This window comes from Megascapheus bottae, chromosome 14 (genome assembly GCF_031878675.1).
Source record: "Megascapheus bottae isolate mThoBot1 chromosome 14, mThoBot2.hap1, whole genome shotgun sequence".
In the NCBI taxonomy this organism is placed as follows: Eukaryota; Metazoa; Chordata; class Mammalia; order Rodentia; family Geomyidae; genus Megascapheus; species Megascapheus bottae.
In genome coordinates this window covers 41,743,706-41,769,550 of record NC_143522.1, presented here as the reverse complement: position 1 = coordinate 41,769,550, position 25,845 = coordinate 41,743,706, and the positions used below count along the sequence as shown (strand labels likewise).

The following is a 25,845-nucleotide window of genomic DNA, read 5'->3' as shown; positions in this document are numbered from 1 at the left end:
CTTTGAACCTTGATCCTCAGATCTCAGACTCCAGAGTAGCTAGGATTATAGGCGTGAGTCATCACGCCTGGCTAAGTGCTGAGACTTTGACAGGGAAGTGGTGCTGAGAATTCAAAGAAAAGTTTCATGGCAATAGGAAGTCCCCCCTCCTTCATAACTTGCTGATTTCTTATATCCATTTATTTATTGCACCAAACATCCAACAAATAATTTATTCAATATCAATGATCTGCCAGCGCAGGTTGATAATGTAGTTTCTCTCTCTCTCTTTCTTTCTTCCTTCCTTTCTTTCTTTCTCCTTTTTTTTGGGGGGGACTGGGTCATGGGACTTGAACTTGGACCTGAATGCTGTCCCTGAGCTCTTCAGCTCAAGGTTCTGTCTTACCTCTGGAGCCACAGCACCATTTCCCATTTTCTTGAGGTTAATTGGAGATAAGAGTTTCATGGCTCGCTTTGAACCAAGATCCTCAGATTTGAGCCTCCTGAGTAGCTAGGATTACAGGCAGGAGCCACCTCCCAGCTGATAATCTAGTTTCTAAATCCCTGTGCCTGGCCGTCACTTTTCAGTTAGGTAAGATAAGTTAAAGTTTACTGTCAGAACAGGGCACTGGTGCTAACCCCTGTAATCCTAGCTACTCAGAAGGCTGAAATTTGAGAATCTCAGTTCAAAGCCAGCCTAGGCATAAAAATCCTTGAGACTCTTACCTCCAGTTAACCACCAGGAAACTGGAAGTGGCACTGTGGCTCACTCAAGAGGGGAAAAGCTAGCCTTGGGCTGAAGAGCTCAGGGACAGCAACCATGTCCAGAGTTTAAGCCCCAAGACTGACCAAAAAAAAGAGCATCGGCCAATTAAACCTGGATAACAAAGGGGAATGTGTGAGAAAAAATTTTCAAGTGGCTACTGTCTATAATCCTAACTAAGCGAGAGGATGAGAAATGAGAATCCTGGTTTAAAGGCAGCTCAGCCAGGAAAGTCCATGAGACTTATCTCTAGTTAACTATCCAGTACTGGAAGTATAGCCATGGCTCATAGTGGTATAGAGGGCTAGCTTTGAGCAGAAAGCTCAAAGATAGTGCCCAAGGCCTAAATTTAAGCCCATGAGTAACCAAACCAAACCAAACCAAACCCACACAAAAAAACCACAGACTCTGACACAGTGTGCAGGCCCTGAGTTCAAGTGCCAGGAGTAGCACACACTCACACGAGTGCACAACACACACATACACATACATATACATCAAGTGAGACAGTGTGCAGGCCCTGCGTTCAAGTCCCAGGACCATACACATCAAGCCAGGTACCAGTGGCTCACACCCATAATCCTAGCTACTCAGGAGGGTGAGATCTCAGGATTGAGGTTCAAAGACAGCCTTGGCAATAAAGTCCTTGAGACTCCAATTAGCCATCTGAAAACTAGAAGTGCAAAAATCTCAGGGACAGTGTCCTGGCAATGAGTTCAAACCCAATGAGCGATTAAAAAAAAAAAATCCAGGGCTGAGAGTTTGGCCTAGTGGTAGACTGCCCAGCATGCTTGAAGACCCGGGTTCAGTTCCTCAGTACATACATAGAAAAAAGCCAGAAGTGGTGCTGTGGCTCAAGTGGTAGAGCTCTAGCCTTGAGAAAGTCCAAGGACAGTGCTCAGGCCCTGAGTTCAACCCAGGACTGGCAAAAAAAAATAAAAATAAAAATAAAAAAATACATATGTATATACATCTTTTCTATATGGTAATTTGAGTACATTTTTGTTTTTTTGCTGAGATCAGAGTATTGACAACTTTATGCCCAGGCTGGCCTTGGGCTCCAATCCCTGCCTCCCAAATCACTCAGGTCATAGGTATGTGCCACTGGATTTGTTGAGACTGGAGGCATGCTGAGTTCAAACTCACAGTCCTTCCTTTGCTTCTCAATGCTACAATTACAGGTGTGTGCCCTCTTTCCCAGCAATTCTTTGTGTTTTAGGGCAGTGAATACTTGTTTTTGTCAGTCCTAGGGCTTGAATTCAGGGCCTGGGTGCTATCCCTGAAGTTTTCACTCAAGGCTAGCAGTCTATGCACTTGGGCCAGAGTGCCACTTCCAGCTTTTTCTGTGATTGCTGGAGATTAGAATCTCCCAGACTTTTTCCTGTGGGCTGGTTTTGAACCTTGATCTCCGGATCTTAGCCTCCTTTGAGTACCTAGGATATGAGCCACCTGTACCCAGCTAGGGCACTGAATAGATTAGAATTGATATTTCCACTTCATTTTTATTCAGAGAAATGAAGAAGAAAAAGTATCCAATTGATTCAGGGGATTTAGAAGTGATAGAAGGAAAGGAAAAAGAAAAAGAAAGTGGCATACACATTGAAACTCAACAGAACACAAGCAAAAATGTTGCAGCTATACAGCCAATGAAACGAGGACAAAAGGTAATAAGCTTTTTTGTATGGTTTACAAAGGGAAGTGTGTCGTTCCCCACCCCCTTTTTTTTTGCTAGTCCTTGGGCTTAAACTCAGGACCTGGAACTGTCCCTGGGTTTCTTTGCTAAAGGCCTGCACTCTACCATTTGAGCCACTCTGCCTATTTTCAGCTTTTTGGTGGTTAATTGGAGAGAAGACTCTTAAGCTTTCCTTCCTAGACTGACTTCACACTGTGATCCTCAGGTCTCAGCCTCCTGAGTAGCTAGAGTTATAGGCATGCGCCATCAGGGCCCTACTTTAAAGCACCTTTTCAAGTATTCCCCCCACCCCCACTCCCAACCCCATCATGGGTCATGGGGCTTGAACTTCGCCTGAGTGCTATCCCTGAGTTCTTCAGCTCAAGGCTTCTGCCCTACCCCTGGGCCTGGGTATTGTCTTTGAACCCTTCAACTCAAGGCTTCCACCCTACCCTGTTTTGTTTTCTAGAGACTAATTAGAGATGAGTCTCAGGTCCTTTTGTGGCCAGGATGGTTTTTGAACCTTGATTCTCAGATCTCAGCCTCCTGAGTAGCTAGGATTAGAGGCGTGAGCCACCGTGTCTAGCTTTTTGTCTTTTTTTTTTTTTTTTTTTTTTGCCAGTCCTGGGCTGGGCTCAGGGCCTGAGCACTGTCCTTGGACTTTCTCAAGGCTAGAGCTCTACCACTTGAGCCTCAGCACCACTTCCAGCTTTTTTCTATGTATGTGGTACCGAGGAATCGAAACCGGGTCTTCATGCATGCTAGGCAAGCACTCTACCACTAGGCCAAACTCCCGGCCCCTTTTTGTCATTCTTTACTGCTCAATTTTCCTAATTAAGTCTTGTGATTTAATAGAGCAAAATGAAAAAAATGAAGGAAAAGTACAAAGACCAGGATGATGAAGATCGTGAGCTTATTATGAAATTACTAGGGGTAAGTAACATGTAAAAGCAACTTTTCTTTATTCTTTTTGCTTTTCACTGGCCATCCAGCCCATTTCTAGTTTATGATAGAGAATCTTTTAGAGATTAGTTTTTTGTTGTTAAAATCTTGACATTATTGATGGTGATATTAACTGCTTTTTCTCTGTGAATGGAAGTCTGCGGGTTCAAACAAAGAAGAAAAAGGGAAGAAAGGAAAAAAAGGAAAAACAAAAGATGAACCTATGAAGAAGCAGCCGCAGAAACCCACAGGTGGTCAGAGGGTGTCAGAGAGCATTGCTAAGAAAGAAACTCCAGCCGTTGAGGGTTTAACTCACGAGGTACAAGACTTGAATGTAGATGACTCACATGATGACAAGGTAAGGCTGCCCTTGAACTCTTGCCCAGGATTCCCAAACCATGGCATTGTGGTGGTAAAACCAGGATAAGTGGCACCCTCACCACATAATGTGCTGGTGGCTCACCCCTGTAATCCTACCTACTCAGGAGATTAAAATCTCAGATGGTTTGAAGTCAAAAAGCTAGACACGAAGCTATGGCTCAAGTAGTAGAGCACCAGCTTTGAGTAGAAAAGGCTGATTGAGAGATTGAGGCTCTGAGTTCAAGCCCAATACCAACACCAAAGAAAATCAGGCCTAAAACTAAGCTTATGGTTTCTATGAACAATAAGCAGTCAAAAAAAAACCTGTCATGAATCTTACTTTCTTTGCCTCTGATTAAAACTCAGTTAAATTAAGACAAAGGATTGTGACATGGCTAAGGTGATAGAGTGCTTGAGGCTCTGAGTTCAAAAGCAAATGTACTGAGTGTACCTTTAAAATAAGTGGGAGTAGTATTCTGTCTTATCTTACATAATGTTCAAGTGGCTGTAAAGTACAAGGATCAGGTCCTTTGACAGAGGCAGCAAGAAGTTAACATTGTATTCCTAGGGCTGGGAATTTGGCCTAGTGGTAGAGTGCTTGCCTAGCATACATGAAGACCCAGGTTCCATTCCTCGGTACCACATACGTAGAAAAAAAAAAGCCAGAAGTGATGCTAAGGTTCAAGTGGTAGAGCTCTAGCCTTGAGAAAGTCCAAGGACAGTGCTCAGGCCCTGAGCTCATACCCAGGACTGGCAAAAAAAAAAAAAAATTATTTTACTAACCAAATCCAGGGTCAAAGTCCAGTATATCTTATATGCATATCTATAATCTCTATCTATCTATCTGTCTATCTGTCTATCTCCTCTTGAGATTTTGACCACTTTGTTTTTATTTGAGGTTAAGTTCTAATTTTATGTCTATGTGCCAATGCTGGGACTTGAGCTCGGGTCTGGGCACCGTCCCTGAGCTTTTGTGCTCAAGGCCAGTGCTCTGTCACTTGGAGCCACAGCACCATTTCTGGCATTTTGATAGGTAGTTGGAGATAGAGTTTCCTGGACTTCTGCCCAGGCTGACTTGTTCTTCAGCCTCCTGAGTAGCTAGGATTACTCACATGTAATGTCTGGCGTGGAGTTCTAATTGTGTACCTCAGTTGAAAGTAGGTGAGGCTTACGGAGATTTTTTTTTTTAATTGTATTTTATTGTTGTGGTAATATACAGAGGGGTCAGTTACATTCGTCAGGTAGTGGTACATCTTAAACATTGATACCCCTTCTCATGTTTTTGTCCCCCTTTCGTTCCCCCCTTAGAGATTTTTGAATCACTATTATTTTTTCCTCCACTGAACAGTGTTCCCATTTAGTGATTCTAAAACTGTTTATTCTTCAATTTATTCTGAAAACTCAAGAGGCAAAAATATTCCTGAGGCATTACTTACCATTTTTCATGGGCAAGGACTTTGGTCTGAATGTATGTCCCCCAAATTCCTATCTTGGAACCTAAATACCCAATATGAATCCCTGAGGAATGGGATTAATTCTCAGCAGGTTGAAGAAAGTATCTCCTCCCTTGTGAGGACACAGCAACGAATTGCCAGTTTTTAAGCAGGTCCTGAACCAGATACTCAATGTGCTCATGTTCTGATCTGGACATCTTAGCCTACACAGCTATAAGGAGTAAATTTCTTTTGTTTACAAAATACCTATTGTTTTGTTGTAGCAGCTTAAGCAGGCTGAGACAGTAGGCTTTCATTCCCAAATAGATTTTTCTTTTGTAAGCATATAAAATTAAGCATATATGATTCATAGGTTTATCCTAAACTGCTGAGATTAAAAAATAAAAGTTCTTGATTGGGAGTTTGGCCGAGTGGTAGAGTGCTTGCCTAGTATACATAAAACCTGGGTTCAATTCCTCTATACCATATACATGGAAAAAGCCAGAAGTGGTGCTATAGCTCAAATAGTAGAGCACTAGCCTTGAAAAACCCTAAGGACAATGCACAGGCCCCAAGTTCAGGCCCCAGGGCTGGCAAAAAATTAAAAAAAATTGTAAGCGTTCTGTTCATCAGAACTGTCCATTTTATTTTCTTTTGGCAAACTAGCAAAATCAGTTGTCATTTTACATTGATCCTACAACATCTGCCTCTGCCACTTCAGAGAATTTTTTTCTTTGTTATCCCTCTCAGAAATATTAAGCACAATAGTAATCTACTTCAGTCTCAGAACACTGAATAATGTAGCCTAGGGGTCCCTCTCCTATATGTTAGATGGGACAGTCTTACACTGTTTGTTCTTTTCACTTAATAATATGGAACTTCATAGCTGTTTTAAATTTTTGTTTGGAACAGGAAGAGCAAGATGCGGATCAACAAGGAAATGAGGTATGATTTCTATATTGGGATTTCTACTACAACACCTCCTTGCAATCCTTTCCCAGAATATTTGGTGTTTTTTATAAAAGCAAAACAATAAGAACTAACTGCAGTCTTGTCTGGAGTCAAACTTTATGGGTTTGAATTCTCTAAGAACTTGAAAACACTTGTTTCCTGAGCTTCCTTCTCCTCTGTGTCTTGTTTAATCCTATTATCCTTATCAAGAGAGTTTTGTTTTAAAGTAGTTGTCAAAAGGAGTTACATTCAGTAAGTCAGTTTATGAGTGAGTGCAGTGCTTCATGGTAGATGTCACCCCTTCGTTTTTCTCATTTCCCCACCTCCCATTCCAATACTCAAGTTACATAGTTTGTTTTTATATAATGTACATTGAGTATGACTACATTTGTTTACCTTCTTCCATTCCTTTGCCTACTCCTGAAACATTTTTCCACTTCCTGGTAGTATGATCCAACAGCACATTAGTTCTTCGGAGAAGTTATGCCTTTGGATTTCTCAAACTATTATCCTTTACTATGTGTTAATACCTAGAACTCTGCTTGTTGTATTGTTTTGAGAAACATAGAGGACTTAGAAAAGTTTATGGCAAAAATAACCAACTGTTACAGTTCAGCATCAAGACTCCAGTCTTAAATTTATGTTTATGTTGATAAATAAGGTAATCTCTTAGCCTACTACTAAGAACTCTAAAGAAGCTTGAGAGCTGGGAAGTATACCTAATGGTAGAGTGCTTTCCTAGCATGCCAGAAGCCCTGGGTTTGATTCCTTGGTACCACATACACAGAAGAAACCAGAAGTGGTGCTGTGGCTCAAGTGGTAGACCGCTAACCTTGATAAAGCTCAGGGACAATGTCCCGGCCATGAGTTCAGGTGCTGGGGGGCGGGGGGGGGGGGGGAAGCTTCATTTTTTTTCTGAAGAACAGTTAAAGAGTGAACTATACAGTCTTCTGGAGGGCAGTCCCCTCCCACAATTCTTTTAAAAAATTAGCACATTAAGTGCCTGGAGTTTGGCCTAGTGGTAGAGTGCTTGCCTAGCATGCACGACGACCCAGGTTCGATTCCTCAGTACTACATATATAGGAAAAATCCCGGAAGTGGTGTTGAGGCTCAAGTGGTAGAGCTCTAGCCTTGAGAAAGTCCAAGGACAGTACTCAGGCCCTGAGCTCAAGTCCAGGACTGGCAATCAATCAATCAATCAATCAATAATTAGCACATTAAAGGGCTGGAGCCAAACATTAAAGGGCTGGAGCCAAGGCTCAGCAGAATGACTGCCCAGCAAGTGTGGGGCTGAGTTCAAACCCCATTACTACCAATGCAGGGAGATGGGGGAGTACGATTACATTTCCATGCAATAGAATAAAATTTCTTTGTATTATTTTAACCCACAGTAGCTTTCTCCAAGTTGGATAATAGCAAGTAAGGTTTTTTTTTTTTCCCTGCCTTTCTCATTACTGATTATTCTAGGTAAAATTGTAACACATAAATAGTACATAAGATTACTCAGTTTTATTTTTTTGGTGTGGGGCTTGAACTCAGAGCCTGGCTGCTGTTCCTGAGCCTCTTTCTAGGGCTCTACCACTTGAGCCATAGCGCCACTTACCGTTTTTGAGTCTCATGGAGATAAGTCTCATGGGAACTTTTCTTCCCGGGCCAGCTTAGAACTGTTTTCTTCAGGTCTCAGCCTCCCGAGTAGCTAGGATAACAGGTGCAAGCCACTAGTACCCACTTACTTAACTCATTTTGAGACTATGAGAGTTTTATCAGTTTACATTATATGTCTATCAGAAAAGGATAAACATATATCCAGGTGATTTGGGGCAGTGTTTGAGTTTTCCCTTTTGTTTTAAGGCACTGGGGATTGAACTGTTAGCCTCACACATTCAAGCCTATACAGATAAGCATTTGTACCACTGAGCTACATTCTCAGCCCTTCCCCTAGAGTTTTTCTTTTGTAAGGTTGCTACAAATTATTAGTAATGTTTTATAATGGTTTTTATTTTCCTCTTTTTTAGGAATATCTCTTAGATTCTTTGACAGGGCAGCCACACCCTGAAGACATACTATTGTTTGCCATTCCAATATGTGCCCCTTATACTGCTATGGCAAACTATAAGTAAGTCACCATTAGTTTGCTGAGAATAGTTGGCTATTTTTTTAAATTTGTGTAGAAATTTAGTAACTCACGATTTTTTTTACAGGTATAAAGTGAAACTTACTCCTGGAGTTCAAAAAAAGGGAAAAGGTATTCTAACTTTTTTTTGAGTTGTGATTTTTAAACAGTTCAGTAAGTGGACCAGAAGTAGATTTTTCTGTTTTCTATTTTCAGCTGCAAAAACAGCCTTGAGTAGTTTCATGCATTCCAGAGACGCAACAGCCAGAGAAAAAGACTTGTTTCGTAGTGTAAAGGTAAAGTTTTCTTCCAGAACGCTGTGGCGATTGATGGTATAATTTAAAGATATTAGTGATTGTTTTTTGTTTTTTGGTAGAAAGTGCTTAATAGAAGCAATAAAATAATATTGGAGATTTTTTTTTTGACAGAAGATACACTTGTCTTAAACATGATTTACTATATAAGGTATTCAGTAATTTTCTTTTCTCAGGACACAGATTTATCAAGAAACATTCCTGGCAAAGTGAAAGTGTCTGCACCCCATCTTCTGAGTATAAAAAGGAAATAGCAAAATCCTACAGTATTTGCGACGAGTCAATTTTATAGCCTTTTTGAACTTCAAAGATGAAATCGCCATGTTAACAGGACTTCCACATTTAAAATGAATTAATTGCCTTGCTATAGTCTCAAAAAGAACTTAATTCTTTTTTCCTCCAATTTTATATAGAAGAAACACTGTCTATGATAGGATTTCCTGAAATCCTACTTGTGGAATTTGTGAAAAGTTAAATACTATACATGTGTTCTCCTTAGCTTGATATTTCAGTACTAAATATTCATTTCATGATGTAAAGACATTGAAGTGGGTCAACTGCTTAAAATGACTTGGTGGTCAACTGTACATAATACCTAATATATACATATTACAAGCTGTTACAAGGGTTTTTGTTGTTGTTGTTGGGGGAGCACTTAAATATTAGAATTATCTCTTCAAAACATTGCAAAAATATAGGCCAGTTGTAGAAAGTACTAGTAATTACCATGATAGAGAAAACCTAGAACAAACTGATATTCATCATCTCCATGGATTTATATATCTGTACTTGGTGTTCTTCCCGTATTCTCCTTCAGTGCCTGGGCGCTGTGCCCTGAGCTCTTCAGTTCAAGGCTAGTGCTCTACCACTTGTGATACAGCACCACTTCTGGTTTTGTGTTGGTTAGTTGGAGATAAAGAGTCTCACAGATTTTTTTGTGCTATGGCTGGCTTTGAACCTTGATCCTGAGAGATGGATGAGACACCGGCGCCTGGCTTCTTTTAATAGTATTTTATGAAGTATATTTAACCTATAGTATAAGAAGGCTTACCACTCAAGTCTCCTGACCTAGCCAGCCTTCTCTTCCTGTTTCCTATCAAAATGGAGAATTCATACATTATTTTTATCCCTTTATGAGCCACAAAATTTTTAACTGAATGGATACCTGTAGTCAACAAGACCACTGTCCCAACTCCGATACCAATGCATTGAAGTCAAGGTATTGTTACAGTTGTTGGTCTCCTATGGACTATAGCTCACCACTTAAATGTAAAAAAAAAAATACCAAGTGCTGGGCATGGTGGCTCACACCTGCAATCCTAGCTACTTAGGAGGCTGAATCTTGAGGATCACAGTTCAAAGGCTGCCTGGGCAGGAAAATCCATAAAACTATCTCCAATTAACCACCAGAAAACCAGAATTCATCACTAGAAAACTGGAAGTGGCGCTGTGGCTCAAGGGGTAAGGAGGTAGCCCTAAGCTGAAGAGATCAGAGACAACACCCAGACCCCCAGAGTTCAAGCCCTAGGACTGACCAAAAAAAAATGAGGATACTATGATATATAATTAGAGTTTAAATAAAATTTTTTTGCAATAAAACTTTCAGCATTTTTTTTTGTCAGTCCTGGAGCTTGAACTGAGGTCCTGAGCACTGTCCTTGATCTTTCTCACGTCTAGAGCTCAACCACTTAAGCCACAGTACCACATTTGGCCTTTTCTATGTATGTGGTACCTAGGAATTGAACCCAGGTCTTTGTGCATGGTAGGGAAGCATTCTACCACCAGGCCAAAGTCCTGGCCCCATTTTTTTTTCCCTTTGGCCAGCCCTGGGGCTTGAACTCATGGCACTGTCCCTAAACTTTTTTTGCTCAAGACCAACCCTTTACCACTTGAGCCACAGCACTACTTCCAGCTCTATTATATGTGGTACTGAGGAATCAAACACAGGCCTTCATGCATGCTAGGCAAGCACTCTACCATTAAGGCACATTCCCAGCCCTCACAGTAAAATTGTTGTCTATATTTCTGTAGATATATATATATCCAAAAGTAATCAAAACAGAAATATAATAACTATTCTTAGGACAAAAAGTCAAAGCACTGCTGGGCACGGTGGCTCACACCTGTAATCCTAGCTACTCAGGAGGCCGAGATCTGAGGATTGCAGTGCAAAGCCTGCCTGGGCAGGAAAATCCATAAAACTATCTCCAAATAACCACCAGAATACCAGAACTGGAACTCTAGCTTAAAGTTGTAGAGCACTGGCTTAGAGTAAAGAAGCTTAGGGACAGCACAGCACGCAGACCCTGAGTTCAAGCCCTATACCTTGCCAAAAAAAAAAAAGCCAAAACATTTTCTTTTTGTTGCTACAAGACAATAGTGTTAAATATGTTTATTGTAAACTTTAGACACAAAAATAGATTTTCTAGGCCATTCACATGCACATTAAAACCAAAAAGCTGCAAACTACAACAATGAATGTAATTATACAAATGAAGCCACTCTGCGATGATTACAGGATGGTTGTCCATGCACGTTGATCAGAGGCTTTATCTTTGAAGCCTAAGATCCAGAAGTGTTGTTACTACCAAACCTCTGATTAACACTGTGAAGTAAGTGTTTTGGAAGGCAGTTCCACGAGTTAGCTAACATTTCTTTAAAACAAATGACTGCTTCTAAGCTTAACCTGAAAGTAGACAAGGAAAGAGAAAATATTACTTTAGTATTTAGAAGTACTTTAACTTTCAAGTGTTTATTTATTTATTTTGTCAGTCGTGGGGCTTGAACTCAGGGCTTGGGCTAGTTCTCTACCACTTGAACCACTGCCCCACTTCCAGCTTATAGTTAACTGGACTAATTTTGAACCATGATCCTCTAAATCTCTGATCTCCTGAGTAGGATTATAGGCATAAACCACCAGCACAATGCTAAACTAAAGCCTTTTGTTTATGTGTGTGGTGTTACAGTACTCGAACCCAGGACCTTATATTCTTATTTGGTTTGATTCCACTCACAACAGGCGTTCTACCCACTGGGCCACATACTCACTCTAATACAACTTTATGGTGGTTAATTACAGGTAAGAATTTCTAATCAAGTCACTTAGTGTCTTATCAATATTAAATCCTTCCAACACTTTGCTGCTCAAGGCTAGCTTTGAACCATGAGCTTCTAATCTCAGCCTCCTTAGTAGCTAGGATTACAGGTATGAGCCACCAACACTGAGCTAAAACCTCTAAAAACTAGTTACTTCAGTGAAGCCTCACTGTTACCTTTAAGTAATCCATAAACCTGGTTTGGTAACAGTGTTGAAGTACCAAGTAAAGTTACTTACCGCACAAGAGACTTTGGCTGAACTGAAAATATAAGTATCTCATTACTGTGGGCCTAAAAAGCAGAGATGAAGAATATATTACCGAGGAAGTACTTCACACAAGTAAGTTTCCATAGCAGTATCAAGTGGTATACTTACTGCTCTGTGATGGACCAGCAGATTGTTCTCACACCCACCAAAAACGATTACTTCTCCTTCATCACTGGCACAAGCTGTATGCCATAACCTGTTTTTAAAAATTAAAACTTGAATCTCAAATCACCAAAAAAACTAAATTGACTGCTTTACAGTATAGGGTAGGGGTGGTGAAATAAAGCTAGAGATCTTATAGTTCAGAGCAAATGTGCTGAGAAAATCTTAAGGAATCTTACATGTTATTACAAAATAGCTAGAAAAATCGTTATTTTATCTGGATATTATTTTATCGCTGATATAATCCATAGTTACGTAACGAAGGATGTAAACTAAACTATGCTTTCTAGGTCCGTTAGTTTTTTAAAAAAGAGGAGAATTGTGGAGTATGTTCCCTTTCCTCTTTTACTAGTCACGCCACTTAGCTTTGCACAGAACACTGAGGGATGGTAAAAGCTCTACTTTAGTAAATTATCAAAGACTGATGGTTCTATGGAAAGACTTATTTGTACCATGTGAGGTCCATGGCATGATTAGAAGCTTGGGGAAAAAATACAAACGCACATATGTACATATGTTCTTTATCTCTACATGTTCTACCAATGATGAATGTATCATTGCTTGTAATCTTTTAAGTTAATAGAAATAAGTTATTAGTGCCTAGCAGATGTTTTTAAAAGGTAGTTTTGCTGTTTGACAATTTACAGTGCTACTGTAAAATCTAAGCAACAGTTTGTGGCTTGGGCTGATATGGGGGTAATAATTTTTTTTTTTTTTTAATTTTTTTTTGTGGGTCATGGGGCTTAAACTTTGGGCCTGGGCGCCGTCCCTGAGCTCCTCAGCTCAAGGCCACCAGCCCTACCCCTGGGCCTGGACATTGTTCCTAAGCTCTTTAGCTCAAGGCTACCAGCCCTATCCTTGAGCCAAGCCCCACTTCCCAGTTCTCTAGAGGTTAACTGGAGTCTCAGGTCCTTCTGTGCCAGGGCTGGCTCTGAACCTTGATCCTCAGACCTCAGCCTCCTGAGCAGCTAGGATTACAGGTGTGAGCCACTGTGCCTGGCTGTTTTACTTTTCTTTCAGAAGAACTGTAGTAAGCCTTGGTGAACAGCAAAATTTCTCCAGGATGATATCCTGTCGCACACCTTCAGTTCTTACCAGTCCTGTTTATCGGGAATCTCATTCGTTACCTTTCCAGTGGTTCATACCTTGGTTTCTCAGTATAGGGATGGTTAAATTGCATCCATTCATTTTTACTGATGCAGTAAATCCAGGCATCACCTAGTTAAATCAAAAGAAATACCTATGAAATGTCTATTCTATATATATGAAATTGACATTTAAAGTGCATAGCCTTAGCAAGAAAGACAGAAAACTGGGCCATAACCACCGCCACCACCATCCCTGTGTTAGTGAAGCAAGCCTTCCCTCCAGCAGGGCATTTAATTGCTCCAGATCATCATACTTTTATTGGGAAAGATGTCTAAAAGAAAAAAAAAATCCCATAGACATCTAAAACACTCATTTTCAGTAATTTATTATTTGTAGATGTATAAATACATCACATTAATTTATGTAAAACGTACATGTTTATATGTAAATACATATGGTTAAAGGACTCACTCAATGGTTGCTTATCAGTGGTAAATCCTCCAAACAGAAAAAGATGATCTGAAGAGACTGGTGTGAGCGAGTGCCATGATCGGCCAATTGGACAAATGCCTTGTGGTATTCTGGAAACAATAGCTAAGTTAAAATGTCTGTGAGTAAAAGCTGCTGTTTAATACATATTGAATACTGAAGTTTTCTTTCAAAAATAATATGGAATCATTAGGAAAAGGGCTTTTTGGTACTGACATTTAGCATGTGCTGTACCAGGCACACAAGTATGTAACTAGAAATAAAAATACATTTGTTTCCTTAAGGAGCCTATCCATGATTACAGAAAATTTAAGCACATTTCATTTTACACTAATAGGAAATAAAAGGAAACAAATCTGGAATTCTTCAAAAATGTGCCTAATTAAATAAAATGATACCTACAATTCACTCCACTCCCATGTATCCAGATTAAGAAAGTGAAGATCATTCATTCTAGAATCCTAAAAAAGGATAAGTAGTTAGCTGTTTTAAAGGATCCAAAAGAGAGTCATTAAAGTTGTTCTCATACTCACTCGATATCTGCCACCAAACACAAAGCCTTTGTTTCCAACAGTTGCACATGCATGGGCAGCACGAGGTGAAGGTGCTTTACCCTATTAGGAAATTGCAAAGTATTCTAATAAATAAGTATATTTTTATAACAGTACAATAGGATAAGATTATGCCAGATATTTGAGCTTTAATAGCAGAAGTACAGACTATTCTAGATAACGGCAATAGTAAAATCTATCACAACTGAGAATCATAGTTTTGTTAAGTAGGGCTTAGCTCAAGGTTAGGCCAGTAGCCTTGAGCGGAAGAGCTCAGGGACAGCACCCAGGCCCATGAGTTCAAGCCTCATGACCCAAAAAATTAATTAATTAATATCTGTGTCATGAAAAAGAAATCTAACCTTCAACTTAAGTTCCAATCTGAAGCTAAATAACTTGTCTAATTACTAAAAGTTACAGCCACCATGAAGGGTTAGATGTGGAGTTCCTTTTCTTTGTTCTAATTCCTTGGCAAATAATGAAGGCTGGAGTTCTGTTTGATTTTTTTTTTTTTTTTTAACCAATCTTAGGGCTTGAAGTCAGGGCCTGGATACTATCTATCTGTGTTCAAAGCTAGCACTCTACCACTAGAGCCACAATGCCACTTCAAGCTTTTTCTGAGTAGTTAATTGGAGATGAATGTCTCACAGACTTTTCTGCCAGGGCTGGCTTTGAATGGCAGTCTCCAGATCTCAGCCAAGTAGCTAGGATTACAGGCGTGAGCCACCAGTGCCTGGCAGCTACAGGGTTTTTTTGTTTGTTTGTTTTTTTTAAGTATTTGTACAAAGAGGTTTAATTCCAGTCAGGTTAAGAGTACAGTGCATCTTGGCCTAGTGGTAGAGTACTCGCCTAGCATGCATGAAGCCCTAGGTTGGATTCCCCGGAACCACATAAACAGAAAAAGCCAGAAGTGGCACTGTGACTCAAGTGGCAGAGCCCTAACCTGGAGGAAAAAGTGTCCAAGGACAGTGCCCAGGCCCTGAGGTCAAGCCCAGGACTGGGGGTGGAGAGGAGAGGGAAGAGTACAATGTACAAATGCATTTGATCTATGTCACTCTTTCCACTGTTCTCCCCCATTCTTCCCTCCCTTTCCCTATGTCAAGTTACATAATCAACATCAACTATAATGTTTACAGCACTGAAAGTAAGTTTTACACTAAGTCCCAACTTTGGGGTATCTGTCTTCTTTATTATTCTCCAGTAACTCACAGTAGTTATGGGCTGGCTCCAGGTAAATGTTTCAGTGTCCAAGATATGTACATGATCATTCCATCCTCTTGGATGACTTGAATTCTACAGAAAAGAATCGTGTGTTATTTTACAAGTTATACAGCTTTTGTCTGATTAACAAGGAAAAAGCAGAACTACTAACAAGTGTAAAAAATGCATGTCAATATACTAAGTAGGAAAATACGAAATTTCATTTACCCAAAAAGATGTTTCATCAAATTCAAAAGTTCCCAACACTTTATCTTCAGGTAAATATCCATATCCTCCAAAAAATATTAACCTGTTCAGTGAAGAACCAAAATATTAATTATTGAAACATCTACAAGCTAGGACATTAAAATTTTTGACATGGTATAAATTGAAGTGATATACTTGAACCTATGAAAATACTTGTTTAACTAACACTCTTACGTGTTAAATGCTTTCATGTATTAGTTAAGCCTTTTGAAATCTATAAGATACGTTTTATGCTTATAATGGCCCCTGACTAAGATACTTGAATAGTAAACTACTTTCCCCATAAAAACCAAAACCTATAGTAACTCACTTGTTTTTATATACCCAGACACCAAGTTTGTCCTTAGATGATGGAGGAATTCCTTGGCAATCAATTCTTTCCCACTGTAATACTCTGTCTGTAGACCTTGAATCTAGCATGTAAAACTGTCAGAAACAATGGTTTCAGTTAGACTTGGTATATGTGACAGAAATACAGCATTACCATTTAATTTTACTATTGATTTATGATAAAAAGTACCATTAAAGTTAGCAGTACTGTAATTGTGACTGCAGACTGGTTTGGTTCAAGATCAGTTGTGACAGGATGTACAGTGCCTAAACCACTAATAACACTGTAAGATTCTTTCATTGCCACTTTCACAACCAGGAGTCATCAATATGTTCACGTACATCCTGGCACAAGCTACTTATCTTGCATTCGTCTTAGATAAGAGCTGTGTTAGGACCATACTAACAAAAGGACTAGGCTCACACATTTTTACCTTTGAAATCAATTTAACTTAATTGTAGGAGCTAAAGTCAGTACTGAAAATTACTCTACTCATTTACTTAATTCTCCTATCATCCTCCTATGGTTTCCTGTCATCTTCCAAAGGACACACACACACACACACACGCACACACACCTTCCCTGAGACACCCAGGCTTCCTATCAGCTGAATCTACATGCTCTGGTGTGGCGACCACTCACCCACAGCTTCTCTCCTCACCTAAGTTTCTTCAAGTTGTGTCAGTTATTTTTCTTCCTCTTGGCTCAACTATAGCCAGAAATCTTTTGGACACAGAACCTTTCTTCAATTGCAATCTTAAGCAGACTAATACATAAAAATAAAATCAATCAGGAGGCTGAGAGATGAAGACCGTGATTCAAAGCCAGCCCAGGCACTAAAGACCATGAGACTCTTTGTCTCCAATTAACCACTACAAAATCTGAAGTGGTTGTGTGGCTTAAGAGGTAGGGAGTAGCCTTGAGCTGAAGAGCTCAGGGACAACATCCAGGCACAGAAGTAGGGTGGTAGCATTGAGCTAAAGAGCTTAGCGCCAGCGCCTAGACCCAGAGTTCAAATCCTATGACTGACAAAATAAGAACTACATTTGTTAAAGTGGTCTGTAGCCCACATGCCAACAAATATTCCTCTCACAGTACCATGAGGCACCCTTTCTATTTTATAATTCACTTCAAGTATTGCCTCTTGGTGAATACTTTCCTTATTCTACTCCCTAGTCCTCACAAACCCAATGACAAGGATTCTTTCAAAGCCAATAAAATTTACAGTTATCACTGTGTGCCAGGTTTCATGTATCTCTCAATGAGATATACTTACATGTGTCCCTTCTAGAATGTGAGACTACCATTCATCAGTCTCCAGTGTTCTCCTAAGTACTCAGCATATAAGTTGCCAAATAAATGAACTGAAAGGTGTCTACCAGTGTCACATAGACCTTTCTGAAACTTTTCTCACTGGCCTGACATCTTTTTTATTTCAGGGAAAAAAAAAATGTGTGTATGTGTATAGATATACACACACACACATATACACATACATACAAAACTTGAAGAGCAGTGCCTTAGGCAACAGTATTCCAGACCTGTATTTCTCCTTTCCTTCATGACTCCTTGTCACCCTTATGTCTATGATATTCTTTTTTCCTTTTGTTTTTTGCTAGTCCTGGGGCTTGAACTCTAGGCCTGAGCACTGTCTTTGGGCTTTCTCGCAGCTAGCGCTCTACCACTTCAGCCAAAGCACCATTTCTAGCCTTTTCTACGTATGTAGTACCAAGGAATTGAACCCAGGTTTTCGTGCATGCTAGGCCACTAGGCCAAACTCGTGGTCTTGTGATGTTCTTTTTAAAGTGTCTTTAGTATACAAACACTAAACCTAACACTTGGGGGTTCTAAAACAACAAGAAGCTTTAAGGGAACAGAGCAAAGAAAATCTACGAAGCGATTGCACACAAGTAGTCAATGAAAGTTGATTTTTTTTTAAGGCCTAGGTAAATACAGAATAATGGATAAAATAACATGAACATTCTTTGCGTAAGGCTAACTTTTAAATTTTGAGGTTTGCAATAGAATAAAATTGCTTTGAACTGGAATCCTGAACAAGCACTAACCTTATTTGTATTGCCTCTTGAATGGTGTCCTCCAAACAAGTACAGCACTCTATCTACACATACAGCACAGCTTCCTGACATAGAAGGAGGAACGTCACCTTCAGTGTTAATTTTTTTCCTGGGAGATAGGGAAAATTAAGATTCACAAAAAGAAATGCAAAGATTTGGAAGTGGCGCTGTGTTTCCAGTGGTAGAGCACTAGCTTTGAGCTGAAGAGCTCAGAGACAGCGCCTAGATAATTTTTAAAAATGCAAAGATGAACTAAGTTTTCTACTTATATCTTCATAATAAATGGAAAGAAAAAGAAGAGCCGCAACTGAGTGGATTTTTTTTTTTTTTGCCAGTCATGGGGCTTGAACTCAGGGCCTGAGCGCTGTCCTTGACTTTTCTCAAGGCTAGAGCTCTACCATTTGAGCCACAGCACCACTTCCAGCTTTTTTCTATGTATGTGGTACCAAGGAATCAAACCCGGACCTTTATGCATGCTAGGCAAATACTCTACTACACTAGGCCAAACTCCTGGCCCTTCTGTTTTGTTTTGTTGGTGGTGTTTTGTTGTTTGTTTGTTTTTTATGCCAGGAAACCAAAGGGAAAAAGTCTTAGCCCTGACAATTCAAGGTCCTTTACTCAAACTGACAGGTATAACGGTCTCTTAATCTTTGACTAACTTAATTTTGTGTGTGCACATCCTCAGACTTCAACTCAGGACTTCAGGGTCTGGACACTGTGTCTGATTTTTTGTGCTCAAGGCTAGCTAGCACTACCACTTGAGCCACAGCTTGACTTCTGGCTTCTTTTGGCCATTAATTGGAGATAACTCTCTCACAGATTTTTTTTTTTTCCTGCGCTGGCTGGCTTCCATGCTGGGATCTCAATTCCTGAATAGGTAGGATTACAGGCATTAGCCACCAGCACTCAACTGATTTAACTCAATTTTAAGAAATATGTAGAATTACTTACGTAAGGGAACACTGTGTTAATTATAAACTACCAGTTCTGCAGATTAAGCAAACGGCTCATACTGACACCAATTTGCTATTTGATTTTACTACTAAGTACAACTATTCCAGTTTTGATATTTACAATCAATAAAATACTGAAGCGCAAAGTTCTCCCAAAACAAACAATGGTGGGATTGCTTTGTAAATCCCCCAACTTTACTAACCCAACCAAAATCTTGAGAAACATTTCTACTAGTAATATTCCTGACTTCCAGTTGTGAGACTGGCAAAAGGTTTTCTGATTATTCCTAATTTATATAAAGGACAATTTAAGCTCTTTTTTTTTGTAAATAGAACATACTATTTAAATCTAAGACCTTGTACATGCTACATGAACACTCTTATCAATGAGCTACATCTTCAGCCCAGAACATAGCTTTTGTTTTCTTTTTTTTAGATTCTCACAGAACTTTCTTTTGAGTAGATAAAAGTTCTAAGCCATCTGAAATGTAACAGTTACTAACAAAATCCTTCTTTATTCAAGATGCAACAGAAGACTCAACGTCTTTTAAGAAATACACAGGATCTTTATCATCTCCCTATTCCAGGATCTGAAGCCTCTATTACTTAGTACTTGACAAATTCTAGAATAGTAATTTCTTTTTAGGTCACAAAAGAATCACGTAATTACTAAACTATATCTAAAAGGGAAAAAAAAAACTAGCTTAGCAGTCAAGTTAAGTCAGATCACTGTTTTCAAAACCAGTGTGGCATCCTTAATTACAGAATTTTTATTCATTAACTGGGTTTTCAACATTTTTCTTTGTAACCTTGATCTTTTTTTTCTTTCTGCCAGTCCTGGCTTGAACTCAGGGCTTGAGCACCGTCCTTGGACTTTCTCAAGGCTAGAGCCCTATCACTTGAGCCACAGCATCACTTCCAGCTTTTTCCATGTATGTGGTATCAAGGAATCGAACCCCAGTGATTATGCGTGCTAGGCAAGAACTCTACCACTAGGCCAAACTATTTGATTTTTTTTTAAGGCCCCTATAATTTCCAGTTACCATCTCCCAGTCTCCATGTTGTAGATCCATAGTTCTTCTCTAGGCAGGTAAAAGTCATATAAGCCTCTCACCTGGTTGCTCTATGAATAATCAGAAAAATTGCAAATATAAGTAACTGGTATTCTTAAGAAGACATTGTATACTTCTCATATTTTACTGGAGATATTGTGAAAGTAGCTACAAAGGGTTAAGTCTCATATACTTACATGAAATGCAATCTTCCTGAACCCATGCCACAAGCTTAACACAGACAGCTCTTAATTAAAACTTTTGATGCAAAAAGTCAAAGACTACTATTTCCTGAGCAGTCCATACACCAAATTTCAGTTGCATCCCCTTCAGGAGAGATGATCTGTGTCCACAATCAGCAGACTTCAAAGTGCTGACCCAGGCTAGCATACATATGGTTTTTGTTGTTTTTTTGGCCAGTCCTGGGGTTTGAACTCAGGGCCTAAGCACTGTCCTTGGTTCTCAAGGCTAGAGCGCTACCACTTGAGCTACAGTACCACTTCTGGCTGCTTCTATGTATGTGGTACCAACAAATCGAACCCTACCACTCTACCACTAGGCCAAACTCCTGGCCCAACATGTGGTCTTCTAACCAAACTTTCCTCCTATCTGCTCACTGACAAGCAAAAGGGCACAAATACAGAGAAAGTCTTCATGCTAAGTACAGGTTCCGTTTCATTTCCCTTCAGGTACTGAGTCTTAACAAAGTCTGAGCTTACCATATAACACACTGCATGCCATAAACTGCTTTATCTAGTCCACACAGTAACAGAAGTAGAAAATAGTTTTAGTTTCCAAAGAGGTTGTAAGTTACTTGTTACTTAGCAAGCAGTGATGGTACCAGGAATCTGTAGTTTGTCCTAGCCTTGACAACTGCCTGATATTTTCAGCTTCTGATCCTTCTTTGTTCACTTATTGTTCATTGAATTATGTCAGTAAACAATAAACTGCAATTCTCTGTGAAGCAGGTAAGACTCCAGTAAGCTCAAGTATTAAACATACAGAAACAGAGCAGCTGAGCATGTAAACACTTCTTTCTACACCACCAATGATGAAGTGACAGGGGAAAAGAGGGACACAGCTGGCTGACCTGGAGTAAACCTGCTTGGCTTGGGGGAGGAAAGCAGCTCCAGCTAGTTTATTTGAAACTTCAAGGACTTCCCCTGCATACTCCCAGGGTTTCAGCCAAAGTGAGAAGGAAAACTTTTCTCTGGGAACCACCTTCTTCACTCAGTAATAATGACCCTTCCCCCTTGCCCTAACTATCCAGGACCTCAAACCTACCATCAGAAACCTTGCACCCTGCCAGTCTTACCCTTCCCCACAACCCAAAGAAAAGTCCATACCCTTAAAGCTAATTTTTTTACATATAGAATTCTTAGTAAACTATAACTGATCAAAAGATCTGCATTGCTCCAAGACAAGTATATACAATGTGATAGGCCATGGCATATCTGTCCTCCCCCTTCCATATCCCATTCACACTGCAGGTTCTGAATGGCAGGAGAGACCTACTTTTGTGGTGAAAACAAATGGAACATGGTGACAGGTATCAGAAATGCTCCACGATGATCAGGTGAACTGTACCACAAGCTAAACTTGGTCTACACGAAGCAAGTCTGCCCAGACCAGGCCCAGGTGTAGCAAACAACCCAAACGGGGATCATCTTAAAAAGTTATCTGGTAAGAATGGACCAGAGCACCCCAGCAAATAAGATTCTAGAATGTAGAGTGCGTGGGATGGTCTTACAAACCAAAGAAGAGAACATATGTTACTGGTGTGTAGTAGAAGACCCCTGGCTAGGCCCTCCCAGGAGCGGTACAAAGAAACTGGCTAACTCACTCCACTGTTGATAATTAAACTAAAAAGCTACTGCGCTCTCCAGTGATGTAGGTTGTGGAGGTTTATTATTGGTTAACTGGTGGAATTTCTCCATTTAATAGAAAATTTCTTCTGGACTTCGGTCCTCTCTGAGCTTAAACCATAAGGAAAACGGCCCGGTGGCCCTCAAACAATGGCTCGACGGCCATCCGCCCGGGCTACAGCTGTACCGGGCACAAGTGGGAAGGCGGGCTGCGGTCTTGTTCGTAGCCCCGAGGAGTCCTGCAGGGTTCTTGCCACTCCGAGACCACGGATCCCCCTAGCGAAGGCCCTGGCTCACCGGGGCCTCTCTCCCCGCCGGCCCGCGACATCGCGGCCCCTAGTCGGGGCCGGCGCCAACGGGCCGAGGCTCGCGGCGGGGAGGCCCGGCGGCCGGGCCGCCACTGACCTTGTAACCGCCCCAGACGAACATGTGGCGTCCGTCGCTGACCGCTACGTGGCCGCTGCGCTCGGCCGGGCAGGCGAGCTCCATGGCGTCGTAGTTCTCGAAGGCTGGCCCGGGCAGGTCGTCCGCCCGCAGGTCTTCGTGGCCATCAGCCATCTTGAGGCCGCACTCGAGTGCACGGAGAATGCCCGCGCCCGGGAGCCGGGAGAAGACAAAGGAGGAGGAAAGAGATGCGCGGAGGCAGCGGGCGCGGGGCCGGGCCTCTGCAGCCCGCGCTGCGGCTCCGCCGTCCTGGGCCGAGCGCGACGCTCCGCCGCCGGGTTCCGGGCCGGGGGACAGCGGCGACAGGCCCCGGACGGCAGCTGGACGCGAGGTAGCCGCCTTCGGCTACGCGCACTTCACATCAGGGCCCCGCCTCCAGCGGCGCCCTCGCTTGTTTACGCCGCGGCCGGAAGTCACCCGCCGCGCCCCGGAAGTTCCCCTGGCCCCGCCCCCAGAGCGACTCCACCCACTGCGCCCGGGGCCTGGGCGGGGACGCGAGGGCGGCGCGGGCGTCCGTTCTCCTGCCGGAGGTTGGGGGCCGTGCGGGGTTTAACTGTAGATTCTCCCCCGAAACGGTTGTCTTCCCGCCTTTCGGGGACTTGTCCCGACGGGGACTGTAGCGAGGTCGCTGGCCGCTGGCTCGGCGGGGCCCGGGGTTTCGTGGTGGCGGTTCTTGGCCCACTTGGATGGAGAAGGAAGGCTCGTCCTGTCCGCACGTTTTGTTTTCTATCATTTCAGGTCGAATTATTATCTGGCCTGGATTCCCGAATCCCCGGTGTGACTGGCGGGCGGGAGGTCGCCCTGCGCCGTCTTTCCCCCGCATCTTCACCCTACAGCGAAGGCAGGCTGTCCTCGCCAGGGTTCGCAGCCTTCAACTCCGGGGCTGCGGCCACTGTGTCCGTTTGCATGCAGAGAAGAGGGGATTCGGTTAAGCAACTGTTGAAAACGCCCTTGCTCTCCACCAGAACGGTTCTGTTGAGGTTAGGTTCACGTCAAGCGTGCAACCCTTGCCGTCCTTAAAAACCCTCGAGTTGGCTCGCGCTCTAGAATCCGAAATTGTCATCATAACGCACTGGAAGACCCCCACCCGCCGGGCGTGACCTCAGTTCCCGGGTGGCCTTGGCTGCTCCGTTCTGCACTGGCATTCTCTCCGTTGCTCACACACTCGCCGTGGGTAGAACCAGTGCCTGTCAAGACACTTCCTCTGTCTTCTGTAACTCTCCTTTGCTCTTCAAAGCTCTCATGGAATCTCTGGACTGTTGTGGATTTACAGTGGTTAGATGGTAAGCTTGGAGTGCGAGCCTAACTTCAGTGGTGCTTGCTTCCAGCATGTCCCTCTGGCTAAAGCTACCAGGTGCGTCTAGGGTGAACCACATAGGACAGATGATGCTCTGGAGACTGACTGAGAACTAGAGGACATGTGCACATCAGGCTGCTTCTGCTTGGCTATTTAAAAGGGCCACATTTCTTTGACTTTTCAGACTCTTGATGGGCATCACATTGGTTGAATGTTTATTCAACAAATAAAGCTCATCTTTCTCTTCTATGTTTTCTGGGTGAGAAAAGACTTGTTTTTAATTCTGTGTTCCTTACAGGAAACTTATTTATACCAAGTTTGCCAGTGGCTCATGCCTATAATCCTAGCTGTTCAGTAGGCTGAGATGTGAGGATCTTGGTTCAAAACTAGCTAGAACAGGAAAGTCCATGAGACTTTAAACACCAAAAGTTTGCAAATGGAGAAGCCAGAAGTGTTGCTGTGATTCTAGTGGTACAGTGCTATCCTTGAGCAAAGAAAGCTCAGGGATAGTGCCCAGGCCCTGAGTTAAAGCCCAGGACTGGCAACAACAACAAAAAAAATAGAAACAGAACATCTAAATAGACCTATTAAAAGTTCATTTCTGAACCAGGTTTTTTTTGGGGGGTGGAGTGTTTGTGGGTCATGGGGCTTGAACTAGGCCTAGGCACTGTTTCTGAGCTCTTTGGCTCAAGGCTACTGCCCTACCCCTAGGTCTGGGCGATGTCCCTGAGCTCTTCAGCTCATGCTACTGCCCAACCCTTGAGCCAAGTCCCACTCCTGTTTTGTAGAGGTTAATTGCAGATAACAGTCTCAGGTCTTTTGGTGCCTGGGCTGCCTTTAAACCTTGATCCTCAGATCTCAGCCTCCTGAGTAGCTAGGATGACAGGCGTGAGCCATCGCACCCTGCTCCGAACCAGGTTTTGATGGTTTATATTTCTAGCTGCTAAGGAGGCTGAGATCTGAGGATACAGTTTGAAGCCATCCTAGGCAGGAAAATCCATAAGATTCTTATCTTCACTAAACCCAGAACAAAGCTGGAAGTGGAGCTGTGGCTCAAGTGATAATATTGTTAGTCTTGAACAAAGAGGTCTGGGACACACCCCTTCTGTTTGGGTTTTTGGGGTTTTTTTTTTGCCAGTACTGGGCTTGAACTCAGGGCCTGAGCACTGTCCTTGGACTTTCTCAAGGCTAGAGCTCTATCACTTGAGCCTCTGTACCACTTCCAGCTTTTTTTTTTTTTTGCTATGTATGTGGGGTACTGAGGAATTGAACCCCGGTCTTCGTGCATGCGAGGCAAGCACTCTACCACTAGGCCAAACTCCCGGCCCCTCTGTTTGGGATTTTTGAAATGTCTCACTAGGTGAGGTTAGCTGGCGAGTTTAGATCTCACTTTTGTTTCAGGTTCTTGAGTACTAGGATTTCAGGAGTGTGCCACTATGCCTATTAAAGAATTGAAATCAATAATTTATTACCTTCTCAAACAAAGCACCATGTCTATATAGGTTCAACTGATTGATTCTACCACACATTTAAGAAAGTAATTATATCAATTTTCCTGGTGCATGTAAACAATACATTAGTGAAAACATCACTGTGTGGCACCCAACAATATGAAGTTCTAACATTTTTCAGCTTCTAATGATAAGTTAATATGGTTTTTAAAAAAGGCATTTGTGCAGCGATACCATTTGGAAAACAGTACATCAGTTTCGATGTGCCCTTTATTACATCCTATTAAAATTGATAATGCCTTAAAAGAAACTGTCCTAACAACTGGAAGAGCATTCTGAGATTCTTTTGCCTTGGAACCAAATCCCAGACACATTTTGTGACCCACCTGATAAAAAGCCATTAACTGTTCTAGCCTAGAAACAGCCTATAAGGGAATGTTCAGAAGTAAAGTTACAAGGCCATGACTGGTGAGAACTCATGTGAGCAATGAATACTGCACCACCCATGGAACTTTACAATTGCCTCCAGCAACTCATACAATTTCTATTGCATGGAAGCCTTGGCTTAAAAGCCAGATTTCCAGAGTGAAATGAAGATCACAATTTTCTGCCACAAGTCCCTCTTAAGAGACTATCTCAAGATATATAGTGCTTTGTTTGGTTTTACTAGTGGTGTTTGAGGCTCAAGTCTCAAGCTTGCTAGGGCTCTGCTACCTAAATAAAACCTT

The 25,845-nt window shown here is 41.7% G+C and overlaps 2 protein-coding genes across 3 annotated transcripts in view; one reads left to right on the top strand and one right to left on the bottom strand.

The window, feature by feature from the left end:
* Nucleotides 1-9,146, top strand: part of Nemf (nuclear export mediator factor) — a 41,245-nt gene extending 32,099 nt beyond the window's left edge. Inside the window, exons 26-33 of the mRNA XM_090345052.1 lie at nt 2,253-2,406; nt 3,270-3,347; nt 3,514-3,714; nt 6,062-6,094; nt 8,116-8,216; nt 8,302-8,345; nt 8,430-8,509; nt 8,704-9,146. Of these exons, the coding sequence (XP_090201178.1) occupies nt 2,253-2,406; nt 3,270-3,347; nt 3,514-3,714; nt 6,062-6,094; nt 8,116-8,216; nt 8,302-8,345; nt 8,430-8,509; nt 8,704-8,781 (769 nt within the window). The 3' untranslated portion in view covers nt 8,782-9,146. The remainder of the gene's footprint in view (nt 1-2,252; nt 2,407-3,269; nt 3,348-3,513; nt 3,715-6,061; nt 6,095-8,115; nt 8,217-8,301; nt 8,346-8,429; nt 8,510-8,703) is intronic.
* A 1,758-nt stretch (nt 9,147-10,904) lies between these two features.
* On the bottom strand, nt 10,905-22,728 carry Klhdc2 (kelch domain containing 2). 2 transcript variants are annotated; one of them, XM_090345044.1, is made up of 13 exons: nt 22,331-22,728; nt 20,052-20,131; nt 18,047-18,164; nt 15,960-16,075; nt 15,611-15,692; nt 15,392-15,475; nt 14,165-14,245; nt 14,034-14,092; nt 13,614-13,723; nt 13,199-13,271; nt 12,000-12,087; nt 11,862-11,914; nt 10,905-11,213 (listed from the first exon to the last, which is right to left on the bottom strand). In XM_090345044.1, the coding sequence occupies exons 1-13, from the start codon at nt 22,481-22,483 to the stop codon at nt 11,090-11,092; spliced, it is 1,221 nt and encodes a 406-aa protein (XP_090201170.1). In that variant the 5' UTR covers nt 22,484-22,728; the 3' UTR covers nt 10,905-11,089. The 2 variants fall into 2 exon arrangements, with proteins under 2 accessions (XP_090201170.1, XP_090201171.1); XM_090345045.1 differs by lacking the exon at nt 22,331-22,728 and adding an exon at nt 21,576-21,746.
* Nucleotides 22,729-25,845: the final 3,117 nt, after the last annotated feature.